General features: G+C 49.1%; 1 protein-coding gene across 1 annotated transcript; it reads left to right on the top strand.

Moving 5' to 3' along the window:
* The first annotated feature begins 283 nt into the window (after nucleotides 1-283).
* Nucleotides 284-13,464, top strand: ecrg4a (ECRG4 augurin precursor a). The gene is made up of 4 exons (XM_079821030.1): nucleotides 284-470; nucleotides 9,463-9,507; nucleotides 9,655-9,818; nucleotides 12,606-13,464. Exons 1-4 carry the CDS (start codon nucleotides 401-403, stop codon nucleotides 12,753-12,755), a joined length of 429 nt encoding a protein of 142 aa, XP_079677156.1. The 5' UTR covers nucleotides 284-400; the 3' UTR covers nucleotides 12,756-13,464.
* Nucleotides 13,465-13,561: the final 97 nt, after the last annotated feature.

Genomic DNA, 13,561 nt, shown 5'->3' with positions numbered 1-13,561 from the left:
CTTGCTGTTTCTTTGTTCAAAGTAGATCATACATCTTTTTTTAATCCTAAAAACCTTTCAGGGTTTGTGTTTGGTCTTTTAAAGTTCTTGGCAACAGTTACTTAAACTTGAAACGATTCAAGGTGAGGAGGCTAAAAGAAGCTAGAATCATGTTTCAGTATAAAGAGCTGCAACTCCATTGAATGTGGAAAACTGCTCAAGCTGCACATGTGTATTCGCTTAAATATACAAGGAGACAGGGTCTTTCTGCTAGTCCACTTACAGTAATTTTCCAGCTGCAGTTTCCATTGAGAATGTTTACGTGGGCTTCCCTCGGGCTCTCTCCTCCTCTCTCGTCTCTGCACGTTTGCTTGCAGACCTACGCCGTTGTGCAAATCGACGGAGAAGAGAACAAGAAATCATGGTTTCTGAGAAGTTTTACCTGCGCCTGCTCACCTTTGTGGCCCTACTGACCGTACTGGCTCTCTCAGGTCGTTTTTCCTCTCTTTTTTTCTTGCACTTTGCACCTTCAAAAGTGTCTGCTAAAATGTGCTTGCACTCTAGTTATGTCTGAAGTATGAACGTGGGTGATTTCACTTGGTGTTGAAGTGGAAAAGATGGGAAAGTTCAGTAAATATCATGTGGGCAGATATTTTTGTGGGTATTTTTTTCAGGGCGAATGTGTATAATTTTTTTCACTATGCAGCATATTAAATGTGCGAAAGGAACAGAGCTAAGTAAACAGCGTCGACGTTCAAAGCGTATTAAAGGTGCAGGAGTTTTTGAAGTAGTTATGAAATATCTGCAGTCGTGTGTCTCACTAAAAATGTCAGAAGTGCTCCTGAAATTGACGTCTACTTGCAGGTCATTAAGCCGATTTGTTTTTCCTCTTTGCATAGGCTTGTTTTAGTTTATGATCTTCCGCCCTCCCCCTGTCTGTGTCACACTTTCCACAGAGATTTTGAATGCATAAAAAAAAACTGTTCAGTCCTTGAATGAAGGCTTGAAAATACTAAACAAAAGTTGAATGTAATTGACTTTTCTTGAAAGGTATTCATTCGTGATGCTTTTTTTTGTCTAGCAAAAGACAAAATAATTCTGACAAATAGAATTGACCGAAAAATGTCAAATATTTTTGAGTTTTGGGGAAATTTGTACTGTTGAGAGTTTAAATGAGAAAACTATGTTTTGTTGGCTCAAATATTACATCAAGCTGCACGATGACAATGTTTGAAGGATTATGGGATGCATATTGGTGCCTCTATATTTTTCAAGCTATATGCAATTATGTCAATATACTAAGCTATTTAAGCAATCAAAATCTGCTTTTTATCTTAAAGGTCCCGTTCTTCGTGTTTTTTTGAAGCTTTGATTGTGTTTACAGTGTGCAATATAACATGTGTTCATGTTTCGCGTGTAAAAAAAACTGTATTTTTAACACAATTTACTTATCTGTACACCGCTGTTTTCACTGTCCTACAAACGACTGAAGACTTCCTTTATTCTATGAAGTCCCTCCTTCAGAAACACGTAACGAGTTCTGATTGTGTCAGCGGTTCCCGTGTTGCGATTTGACAGCAGCTTAGCGAACGTAGCACGGTCCTGTGTTGTGATTCGACAGCAGCTTAGCGCACGTGGAAAGGTCACGCCTCTTAACGGGAGATATATACGCGCTTAATAATCTCTACAGCGTCCCTGGGAAAGCCAAACAAAGGTGATTTGACTCCGGGATGAAAATAACAGCGTCTCGACGACATGGCGACAAACACAATGAAACGCAGCACTTCCTTTTCTCCACGCGACGTCCTCTTCTTCTCCACGTGGGACAGCAACAAGACCACGCCCCCTTTTTTCGCGTTTTCTTGTGGGCGGAGGTTAGTCTGTTCTACTGCTCTACTGACGTAATTAAAGCAGGAAATACCAGGATGTAGTCCTAACCAGCCGTTCGCTGTAGGCTTTGAAAGGGAACTTCTGTTAAATAAAATATCTCGCTTGGCATTGAACTTTGAGCTTTATCATTTTACAGGTATTATTTATGCTCTAGCAGCAACATTACACACTAACTAAAGTTTGAACAATGGGATCACGAAGAACAGGACCTTTAAAATGTACTAACCACCATAATAAAAGATAGTGTAACAGAAATATTTGTATAAATGTGCAGGGTCATCTAACAGAAAACACCAATATTCATTGTTTATATATATGTATATACACTCAAAAAAAGAGGTTCTATAAAGTGATTCTTCGTCGTAATCATAGAGGAACCACTTTTGGTGCTATATAGCACCTTAGGGACAGGTTTGGTGGCATGGACAGGTTTAAAGAAAGGTTTAACAATGCAATTGTAATTACAGAAATTAATTACAGCTGAAAATACATGCAGGTATTTTTAAAATATAAGTACAATGTAAAAATTGTAGTTCATTGTTTTTCAAAGTGCATTGTGTGAAATGATTCATTTAAATGTTAGTACATAGGAGACACCTTGATATAAAACGGGACCAAAAAATATAATCATATGTGATGTGATCCTTTGTTCCTTTTCGTTCAGTCACTACGACGTACGTTAGTGACTAACGAATGGGGGTTTCGCTTAGAAGCCAATCATCTTCATCGTATTCAACAGCGCCCAATGGCAGTGCCAATGCCATGGGCATGCGGAATTTGCATGCGTAACTCCGCCCCACCTCGTGGGTATATAAGGAAGTACGCTGCGAACATCGCATTATGTTTCTGCTTTGGAGCCAAGAGGATCTCTTCACTCCTACAAGCCTGATCTGAGTCATCGACAGCTTTCGAGACGAGCAGCTTTCCAGAGGCGTTGGTGTTACGGCGCGTTCCAGTGATCATCATACTGCCTGCCTGCTGATCTGCGCAGTGGTCCGCTAGACAGCTGGTGTGTGGTCCCTGGGCGCTTCGGCGTTCTCTGCGAGGCTTCCTCTCATAAAAGAGCTTACACGTGACGCGTCCTTTTCAGGATGTCTCGTCCGTGTACTTCTGGGTGTGGTCGGTTGCTTTCCTCTTCTGATGGGCACGAACACTGTCTGATATGTTTGGGCTTTCAGCATGCTCAGACAGCGTTCGCGGATGAGTCATGTTCTCACTGCGGGAACATGACCATCGCAATGTTGCGGTCAAGACTCCATGACCTTCGTACTGAAGTGAGAGTCCCCTCTACCACACCCCGATCTACTGAGTCCCAGAGGCCCAGTACTTCGGCTGGTGGTCAGGGTGACTTGACGGTTACGGTGTGGAACAAAGCCCCGACGCTCATGCCTCGGGCCACACCCCCGTCTTGCACATTGCAACCCGCGAGTGTTCAGATGCAGATCGCGGGGCCGGCTCCGGCCCCCCCGCGCATCTCATTTGGCGCTCCAGAGGAGGATGCGATGTCGATCACCGCATCACAAGGTGGGCTCGAGTCCTCTGGAGATGATGACTCGGCTGTGCTGCCGCCCTCGGGCGTGCCAGCATTGCCCGAGTCAGATCCAGAGCTGACAGCCATGTTGTCTCGGGCAGCCGCGAGTTTAGGGATCGAGTGGAACCCTCCACCCTGTCCCGAACGCTCAAGGCTCGATGATTGGTTTTTGGGGGCTCGCGCTGACACCCGTCAGTCCTTGCCCTCAATACCTTTCTTTCCCGAGCTGCATGAGGAACTCACGCGGTCCTGGAAGTCCCCGTTGTCTTCCCGTGACCGTTCACTGACTTCCTCCGCCTTCTCCGTCCTCGATGGGGCGGCAGCTAAAGGGTACACTGGGGTCCCTCCAGTTGAACGTTCTGTTGCGATGCAACTGTGTCCTCAGAGCGCTTCAACCTGGCGTGGTGATCCTAAGCACCCCTCCAAAGCCTGTCGATTCACATCAACCTTGGTGTCGAAATCGCACAGAGCCGCGGGGCAGGCTGCCGCTTCGCTGCATGCCATGGCGATCCTCCAGGTCTACCAGGCCAGGATCCTCAAGGACATGCACGAGGGTGTAGTTGATCCGGGGCTCTTAAATGAGCTGCGTGCCGCCACCGACCTCGCTCTCCGGGCGACGAAGGTGACCGCACGCTCCCTGGGTCAAGTGATGTCCACAAATGTGGTCCAGGAGCGTCACCTGTGGCTGAACCTGGCCGATATGCGGGACACCGAGCGAACCCGGTTCCTCGATGCCCCCATATCCCAGGCCGGCCTCTTCGGCGGGGCGGTTGAGGACTTCGCCCAACAGTTCTCAATCGCCCAGAAGCAGACTGAGGCTATTAAGCACGTACTGCCCCGGCGGCCAGCTGCTGCCTCCACCCCGCCGCCGGCGCAGTCAACTCAGTCTGCTCCACGCCGAGGACGCCCTCCTAAGGCTCCCGCCCCTCCCACCCGGTCCAAGCAGCAGCCTTCACCCGGGCCGGGTCGCGGAGGAAGCCGTAGGAAGGCGTCCAAGTCCCCTCAGGCCGCCCCGCGCCCCGCTAAACGCCAGGCCAAGCGGCGCTCCTGAGACGGACGGCTCAGGGATGGGAAATTCTTTCAAGGAGATGGTAGCAGGACCACTCCTTCCCCCGGTGGAGGGCCGGGGGAGAATCCTTTGTTCAGCTGCTGGCCCCCGGGTCAGCAGCACCCTATGTTGGTCAAAGAAAGAATTAACTCTCCCATCCCTGAGCCCACAGAGTCCGGTGATGACGGTGCGCGCCACCCACGGGTCCCGCCACTCGCATCCCACTCTGTCGCCAGCCTCCTGGCAGAGCAGACCCCAGTGGAACGCTGGTCCTTCCCTGGTCTCCTCTGTCAGGACGCAGCTGTCAACCGTGCCCCCGCACCGGGACGCCCCACAGCCTCCCATGTCCGGGCCGGTGACGCTGCATCGCTGCAAGCCCACACCGGGTACGTCTGTACACCGTATGACCCCGCTGGTGCAGTTTCTGGATGTCTGGCTTCAGCTTCCAGGGCTGTCCCGCTGGGTCGAGCGGACCGTCAGGCGCGGCTATGCGATTCAGTTCGCACGGGTTCCTCCCTGCTTCCAGGGAGTCCGTTCCACCATGATCGGGGCCAACGCCCCCGTCATGCGAGCGGAGATTGCCACCCTACTGGCGAAGGGTGCGATCGAACCTGTCCCTCCAGCCGAGATGAATTGCGGGTTTTACAGCCCGTACTTCATTGTACCCAAAAAGACCGGTGGGCTACGGCCAATCCTGGACCTGCGCATCCTGAACCGTTACCTTCACCGGTTTCCGTTCAAGATGTTGACAGCGAAACGCCTTTTCGAATGCGTTCGTCCACACGATTGGTTTGCAGCGATCGACCTGAAGGACGCCTACTTCCATGTCTCCATTTTGCCTCGACACAGACCGTTCCTACGGTTTGCTTTCGAGGGGCGGGCATATCAGTACGCAGTTCTACCATTCGGGCTATCTCTGTCCCCTCGCGTCTTTACGAAGATTGCCGAGGCAGCCCTTGCGCCCCTTCGGCAGTACGGGGTCCGCATCCTGAACTACCTCGACGACTGGCTCATACTGGGTCCCTCTCGAGAGCAGGTTTGCGGACACAGAGATCTGGTGCTCCATCACGTAGCCCGTCTGGGCCTTCGGGTCAACTGGGAGAAGAGCAAACTTTGCCCCGCGCAGAGGATCTCTTTTCTCGGTATGGATATCGACTCGGTCGCCATGTGCGCGCAGCTTTCGAGCGAGCGCGCGCAGTCTCTGCTGACTGCCCTTCGACAAGTCGAGGGCCAGAGTGCGGTTCCACTGAAACATTTTCAGAGGCTCCTGGGGCATATGGCATCTGCAGCCGCGGTAACGCCGCTCGGATTGCTTCATATGAGACCGCTTCAGCACTGGCTACGCGATCGAGTCCCGAGATGGGCATGGCGGTCTGGCACGCTCCGGGTACTAGTGACTCGGGCCTGCTTACAGACACTCACCCCGTGGTCGAACCTCAAGTTTCTACGGACCGGAGTGTCCTTAGAACGAGCTTCCAGGCATGTTGTTGTGACAACAGATGCATCATCCACGGGCTGGGGTGCCATGTGCAATGGACAAGCAGCCGCGGGCTCCTGGACAGGACCCCAGCGCCTTCTGCATGTCAATTGCCTCGAGTTACTGGCTGTACGGTTCGCCCTGCACCGCTTCCGAGCGTTGCTGAAGGGTCAACATGTGCTAGTCAGGACAGACAACACGGCCGTAGTAGCGTACATCAACCACCAGGGCGGTCTACGCTCCCACCGTATGTCTCAACTCGCCCGCCATCTCGTTTTGTGGAGTCAGAAGCGCCTGAGGTCCCTTCGTGCTGTCCACATCCCTGGAGACCTGAACTGTGCAGCCGACGAGCTGTCACGGTTTCAGCCTCTCCCCGGAGAGTGGAGACTCCACCCCCAGACGATCCAGCTGATATGGGAACGGTTCGGCGACGCACAGGTAGATCTGTTTGCCTCCCAGGACTCTTCCCATTGCTCCCTGTATTATTCCCTGACCGAGGGCACCCTCGGCACGGATGCACTGGCGCACAGCTGGCCGTCCGGGCTACGCAAGTATGCGTTTCCCCCAGTGAGCCTTCTTGCACGGGTACTGTGCAAGATCAGGGAGGACAAGGAGCAGGTCGTCTTGGTCGCCCCGCTTTGGCACGGCCAGACCTGGTTCCCAGAACTCTTACTCCTTGCGACAGCCCCTCCCTGGCCTATCCCTCTGAGACCAGACCTTCTGACTCAGAGACGGGGCACCTTTTGGCACCCGCGTCCAGCGTTCTGGAAGCTCCACGTGTGGCTTCTGGACGGGACACGGCAGGTTTGAGTAGCCTTCCACCTGCGGTGGTCGCTACCATCACTTCCGCTAGAGCTGAGTCTACACGACGTCTCTACGCGTTGAAGTGGAACCTCTTCGTCACATGGTGCTCTTCCCGCCAAGAAGACCCCTGGAAATGCCCGATCGGGTCCGTGCTATCGTTTCTCCAGGAGGGGGTGGAGCGAAGGCTGTCTCCCTCCACCCTGAAAGTGTACGTGGCCGCAATATCTGCCTACCACGATCTCCTGGGAGACAAAAAGGTAAGTCAGCACGACCTGGTCATCAGGTTCCTGAGGGGAGCGAGGAGACTGAATCCTCCTCGCTCTCCTCTCGTTCCCTCTTGGGACCTCTCAGTAGTCTTAAGTGCTCTGCAGAGGCCTCCCTTTGAGCCTTTGCGGTCGGCCGAGATTAAGTTCTTGTCTATGAAGACGGCTCTGCTGACCGCATTGGCCTCGCTTAAGTGGGTCGGGGACCTGCAAGCATTTTCGGTTGACGAAGCGTGCCTTGAGTTCGGGCCGGCTAACTCTCACGTGATCCTGAGACCCCGGCCCGGATATGTGCCCAAGGTTCCTACCACTCCGTTCCGAGATCAGGTGGTGAACCTGCAAGCGCTGCCTTTGGAGGAGGCAGACCCAGCCTTGGCATTGCTCTGTCCAGTACGCGCTCTCCGCGCCTACGTAGACATGACGCAGTGTTTCAGGACCTCAGACCAGCTCTTTGTCTGTTATGGTGGAGAGCGGAAGGGAAGTGCTCTCTCAAAGCAGAGGTTGTCTCACTGGGTGGTGGACACCATTGTTTTGGCTTACCAGCAGCAAGGTCGACCATGTCCCCTTGGTGTGAGGGCACACTCCACCCGGAGTGTGGCCTCCTCTTGGGCTCTAGCGCATGGCGCCTCGCTAACAGACATCTGCAGAGCTGCAGGCTGGGCGACACCCAACACATTCGCCAGATTCTACAATCTCCGAGTGGAGCCAGTGTCCGACTTTGTACTCGCCCCCCCGAGGGGCCGGTAATGGACCACGCTCCGGTGTCTTCGCTTGCTCGCCATTCCACTCCCATGACTGGATACGTGCGATATTTTCCTCAGGTGAGCTCCCCGAGAGCCCTGAGCTCCTCCAGCACTGTCAACGCCGACATCAGTTCAGTCTGCCCTTTCGAGCCCAGACCCTCATGTCCGGCCAGGTGCTCCTTGTGCATGGTTCCCCTCTGGCGACCCCCACACGAGTATTCCCACCGTAAGCCTCCTCAGTGAGCAGGTGTCTTCCCTTGGCAAGTCCCTGCCACCCCTAGGGTTAAAAATCCACCTTCGGCTGGTACCCTAGAGATCTTCCATATGCAACCCTCAGCGGGTCATATGTGTATTCTCTAAGTCCTCCCTACGGTAGGCACCTTGGCATTCCCTCACTGGGATATGCTTCCCAGTGTACCTTGGTAATCCTGTGATAAGTGGGAGTCCTAGGGCCTTAAGTGGCGGGATCTCACACTTACGCAGGGCACTGGATGACAGCTGAGTGGCGCTGTTTTACAGGTTCCCCCATTCGTTAGTCACTAACGTACGTCGTAGTGACTGAACGAAAGGGAACGTCCGGTTACGTATGTAACCCTCGTTCCCTGAGGAGGGAACGGAGACGTACGTTTCCTTAGCCACGTCAGCTGTGCTGCCTGGAACGTGAGGAGTTCAGTCTTGGCTCCTGCAGCAGTAACATAATGCGATGTTCGCAGCGTACTTCCTTATATACCCACGAGGTGGGGCGGAGTTACGCATGCAAATTCCGCATGCCCATGGCATTGGCACTGCCATTGGGCGCTGTTGAATACGATGAAGATGATTGGCTTCTAAGCGAAACCCCCATTCGTTAGTCACTAACGTACGTCTCCGTTCCCTCCTCAGGGAACGAGGGTTACATACGTAACCGGACGTTTTTCACCATATATTAGACGGTATTTTAGAGTAAAAATATGATACGTTTTTCTTTGTATATGGTAAGGTAACTTACAGTTAACTAATTAAAAAGGTTTGTACTGTAGCATTTTTACTTTTTTGTGAATATAACATTTTTACTGTGTGTGTATATATATATATATATGTATACGTATACACACGCACACGCGCACGCGCACGCGCACACGCACACACACACACACACACACACGTCTGGTTCACTATCATTGTGGGGACTCCTCATAGACGTAATGGTTTTTATACTGTACAAACTGTATATTCTATCCCCTTACACTAACCCTACCGCTAAACCTACCCATCACACAAAACGTTCTGCATTTTTTACATTTTCAAAAAAACTAATTCTGTATGATTTATAAGGTTGTTGTCTCATGGGGACCTCAATTTAGGCCCCCACTGTGACACGAGTCCCCAAGAGTCTGTGCGCATTCAGGTTGAAGTCCCCACCAGGATAGAAAAACGTGAACTTTCTTGTACATCTGTCTTTGTGAGGACATTTATTGACACAATGCAATCTCTAGCTCCTCCTCCCTCTCCCTGACCCTACCCATCACAACTAAGTGCCTAACCCGACCCCTTACCCTTAACCTAATTATAACCTTATCCCTTAAACCAAGTCTTGACCCTCAAACCGGAGTCTCAGAAAGTGAGGACTGGCCAAAATCTCACTTTACTCTTTTTGTCCTCACTCCAATGGTCCTGGTCCTCAGAAAGACATATTCTCATACTCATACATATATAATCCTTCTAATTCAGTTTGTAATATTTTCTAGATGTTGCTAGTGAGAACACACTGGAAAAACTCTTGATGAAAAGAGGTGACTTTCTTTTTTCTTTTTGAAATTGAACAAATTATTCAACAAAAATTATCTGACAAGTTTTAATGTTTTAGTTTTGCCATGATCCTACTAATAATAAAATACCCCATTTGTGTCCTCCTGTCTCTTTGCTTTGTCTCCCACTAGTGGACGCTGATGTAAAGCCAGCCGCAGCTGTGGCCGTGGCTCCCTCCAAAGCCAAACAGTTCCTGGCCTCCCTTAAAAGGCCCAAAAGAAACCTGTGGGACCGCAGTCGCCCTGACGTTCAGCAGTGGATCCAGCAGTTCATGTATATGGGCTTTGATGAAGCAGTGAGTGCTTTTGTCAACTTTTAAAATACCGTAAACCAGTTTGATATACACCGATCAGGCTTAACATTATGAAGTGGATACCACTGATTATCTCTTCATCACGGCGCCTGTTAGTGGGTGGAATATATTAGGCAGCAAGTGAACATTTTGTCCTCAAAGTTGATGTGTTAGAAGCAGGAAAAATGGGCACGCATAAGGATTTGAGAGAGTTTGACAAGGGCCAAACTGTGATGACTAGACGACTGGGTCAGAGCATCTCCAAAACAGCAGCTCTTGCGGGGTGTTCCCGGTCTGCAGTGGTCAGTATCTATCAAAAGTGGTCCAAGGAAGGAACAGTGGTGAACCGGCGACAGGGTCATGGGCGGCCAAGCCTCATTGATGCACGTGGGGGGCGAAGGCTGGCCCGTGTGGTCTGATCAAACAGACGAGCTACTGTAGCTCAAATTGCTCAATAAGTTAATGCTGGTTCTGATAGAAGGTGTCAGAATACAGTGCATCTCAGTTTGTTGCGTTTGGGGCTGCATAGCCACAGACCAGTCAGGGTGCTCATGCTGACCCCTGTCCACTGCTGAAAGCTCCAACAGTGGGCACGCAATGGAAGAAGGTGGCCTGGTCTGATGAATCACGTTTTCTTTTACATCACGTGGATGGCCAGGTGCGTTTGCGTTGCTTACCTGGGGAACACATGGTACCAGGATGCACTATTGGAAAAAGGCAAGGCGGTGGAGGCAGTGTGATGCTTTGGGCAATGTTCCGCTGGGAAACCTCGGGTCCTGCCATCCATGTGGATGTTACTTTGACACGTACCACCAACCTAAACATTGTTGCAGACCATCTACACCCTTTCATGGAAACTGTATTCCCTGGTGGCTGCAGCCTCTTTCAGCAGGATAATGCGCCCTGCCACAATGCAAAAATGGTCCAGGAATGGTTTGAGGAGCACAACAACGAGTTTGAGGTTTTGACTTGACCTCCAAATTCCGCAGATCTCAATCTAAGCGAGCATCTGTTGGATGTGCTGAACAAACATATCCAATCCATGGAGGCCCCACCTCGCAACAGGACTTAAAGGATCTGCTGCTAACATCTTAGTGCCTTAAAAAAAAAAAAAACGTTTTACTTCTGATACTTAGGCCGCGTGTCCACCAAAACGTTTTTTCGCGCAGCTGGCTGGCGTATTCAATTGTTTTCAATGGGAGCGCTGCGTTTTTAGAACGCCATGAGCGTAACGAGGCGCTGAGCGAGTATTTCACGCTCAAGCGCTGAGCGCTCAGCATTTTTTACTGGTCGCTGAGAGTTGAAGAATGTTCAACTTTGAGCAAAACGCAGCGCTCATCACTGTCACTTTTCACCCAGCCGTCCAATCAGAGTGGAGGAGGGGCGGGACAAATACAACACCGACCAACCGCAACATTCTGCTTGTACTGTACAACGTCAACAGATGACAACAAGCAGTATAATAACGGAACAAAGTCATTTAAAACAAGAGCCAGAGCAAATACTTTACATTGTATCTGCATTTCTGTATAGAATCAATACAGAAAAAAAAAAAAAAACATCTGCGAAATGAGATACTAGTAACACTTCCGCGGATATTCCGTATCATAACAAGTGTCTCAACTGAAAAAAACACTACGCTGCCAAAATGCTCTCAAGCACCCACAGCCTTCCGCAGAGCGCCTAGCGTCTTCAGCTGGATAAAAACGCTTTGGTGGACACGCGGCCTTAAAGGGACAAAAATGACAATTCTGTCATTAATTACTCACCCTCATGTCATTCCAAACGGAATGTGTGTCCATCTTCGGAACACAAATTAAGATATTTTGGATGAAATCTGAGAGCTCTCTGACCCCTCCATAGACAGCTATTTAATTAACACTTTCAAGGCCCGGAAAGGTAAATGTTAAATTAAAATAGTAAATGTGACTCCAGTGGTTCAACCTTACCAAAATACTTTTTGCAGCGCTTTCGAGTTCTACGGCAGAACGCCGGCTCACCATTGGCTAGCTCCACACGCATGCGTCGTGGTGCTCATGTAAACGGCATCAGCCAATGGGTGAGCTGCTGTTCTGCCGTAGAGCTTGAAAGCACTGCACTGTATCTACAACGTAAACTGCATAGGAGACTGGCACAGACGAGAAGAAATTGTTGAATAAAATCATTATTTTTGTTAGTTTTTTTGCACAAAAAAACGTATTCTCATCACTTCGTAACATTAAGGTGGAACCACTGGAGTCACATTGACTATTTTAACAATGTTTTTACTACCTTTCTGGGCCTTGAAAGTGTTAATTAAATAGCTGTCTATGGAGGGGTCAGAGAGCTCTCGGATTTCATCAAAAACATTTGTGTTCCGAAGATGAACGAAGGTCTGACAGGTTCAGAACAATATGAGGGTGAGTAATTAATGACAGAATTTTCATTTTTGGGTGAACGAACCCTTTAAGTAATTCTAATAGCAGGTGCTTTTACTCAAGAATGTTTCTAATGAGCTCCATTAACTGCTGTCAGTGACGATTGACCCTTATCATTCACAGCTCTGAAATGAGTGAATAACACTGATGTAGAAGCACCTGGTTGTAAGCCTAAACTTGTTCCTCAAATCTGATTGGTTGATTGGAATGTTGTTCCAGGATCAACAAAGATGACATTGATCTAGGAACATGTTGCACTTGAGAAATCACATTGGGCGTGTCTTAAAAAGTACATTGTACAGCGTGAAGTACAGAATGTCAGATGCCACAGAATCAGTTGTAAGAACCTTTTTTTCCCCCTCATTTCCTTCAGAGACTTGAAACTGATCTTGCCTATTGGATGGACCAGCACCGATCAAGTGACCAAGGTCGCCAGCATCACTATGATGAAAACTCTCCCCTGGGGCCTCGGAGCGCTGGCTCTTACAGGCATGGAGCAAATGTCAACTATGACTACTACTAGAACACCGTGTCCTCCTAGAACCACATCACTCCTGCATTGGGCACAGTGATGCCAACTTGCTTCTTTCTTTTGTAGCTTGTACTCTTGTTAATTGTAATAGATAGAAAATCAAGATAACGCCAATTTAAGGAATAGTTCACTCATAAATGAAAATTATATCATTACTTTTACATGAAAATGGCAAAAATGGCCCAGAAAAATATCATAAAAGTAGCCCCATATGATAAGTTTGTCTGATGAAAAGACTGAATTGTAGTTCATTACTGATAATTTTGTCCTCCACTGTAGTGTTTTAGAGCTTGATAGCCCCAGTCTTCATTCGCTTTCATTACAGTGGGAAAAAAACCAAACAAGAAACGATTTTTCAAAAACGTCTTATGGGTTGGGAACAAATGATGATGGAATCATTTTTGGGTGAAGTATCCTTTGTTGTTGCAGTCCTCAATGCAGGGACATAAATCTCTCATTTCATTAAAATATCTTCATTTGTGTTCTGAAGATGAACGGAAGTCTTCTGTGATTGGAGGTCCCATTAAGGTCTTCTATCTGGTGTGGTTTTCAAAAGGATGGAAGCATTGTTACAATAAAGACCACAAAACCTAATTTTACCTCACCTATTTATTTCCCTCTTTTATGATTTTTTTTTTTATTCAGCAAGGATGCATCGAATTGATCAAAGGGGACCACCATTTTTTGTGTATGCATCCATCAGTGGTGAAGGGAAGAGGAAGAGAAAGAAAATTAATGGAAATGCAGGAGTATAGAGCTACAAGCGATAATAATGGGAAATGTTCAGCCACTGAGCA

The sequence above is a fragment of the Gobio gobio genome (genome assembly GCF_949357685.1).
Source record: "Gobio gobio genome assembly, chromosome: 7".
Classification (NCBI taxonomy): domain Eukaryota; kingdom Metazoa; phylum Chordata; class Actinopteri; order Cypriniformes; family Gobionidae; genus Gobio; species Gobio gobio.
This window is presented reverse-complemented; position numbering and strand designations above follow the sequence as displayed.

What these genes read in the sequence shown, in the direction of transcription:
- ecrg4a (XM_079821030.1), top strand. Translation starts at nt 401, where the DNA reads ATGGTTTCTGAGAAGTTTTACCTGCGCCTGCTCACCTTTGTGGCCCTA. An exon ending in GACCGTACTGGCTCTCTCAG is followed by an intron (nt 471 to 9,462) that starts GTCGTTTTTCCT and finishes AATATTTTCTAG; the next exon opens with ATGTTGCTAGTGAGAACACA. An exon ending in AAAACTCTTGATGAAAAGAG is followed by an intron (nt 9,508 to 9,654) that starts GTGACTTTCTTT and finishes GTCTCCCACTAG; the next exon opens with TGGACGCTGATGTAAAGCCA.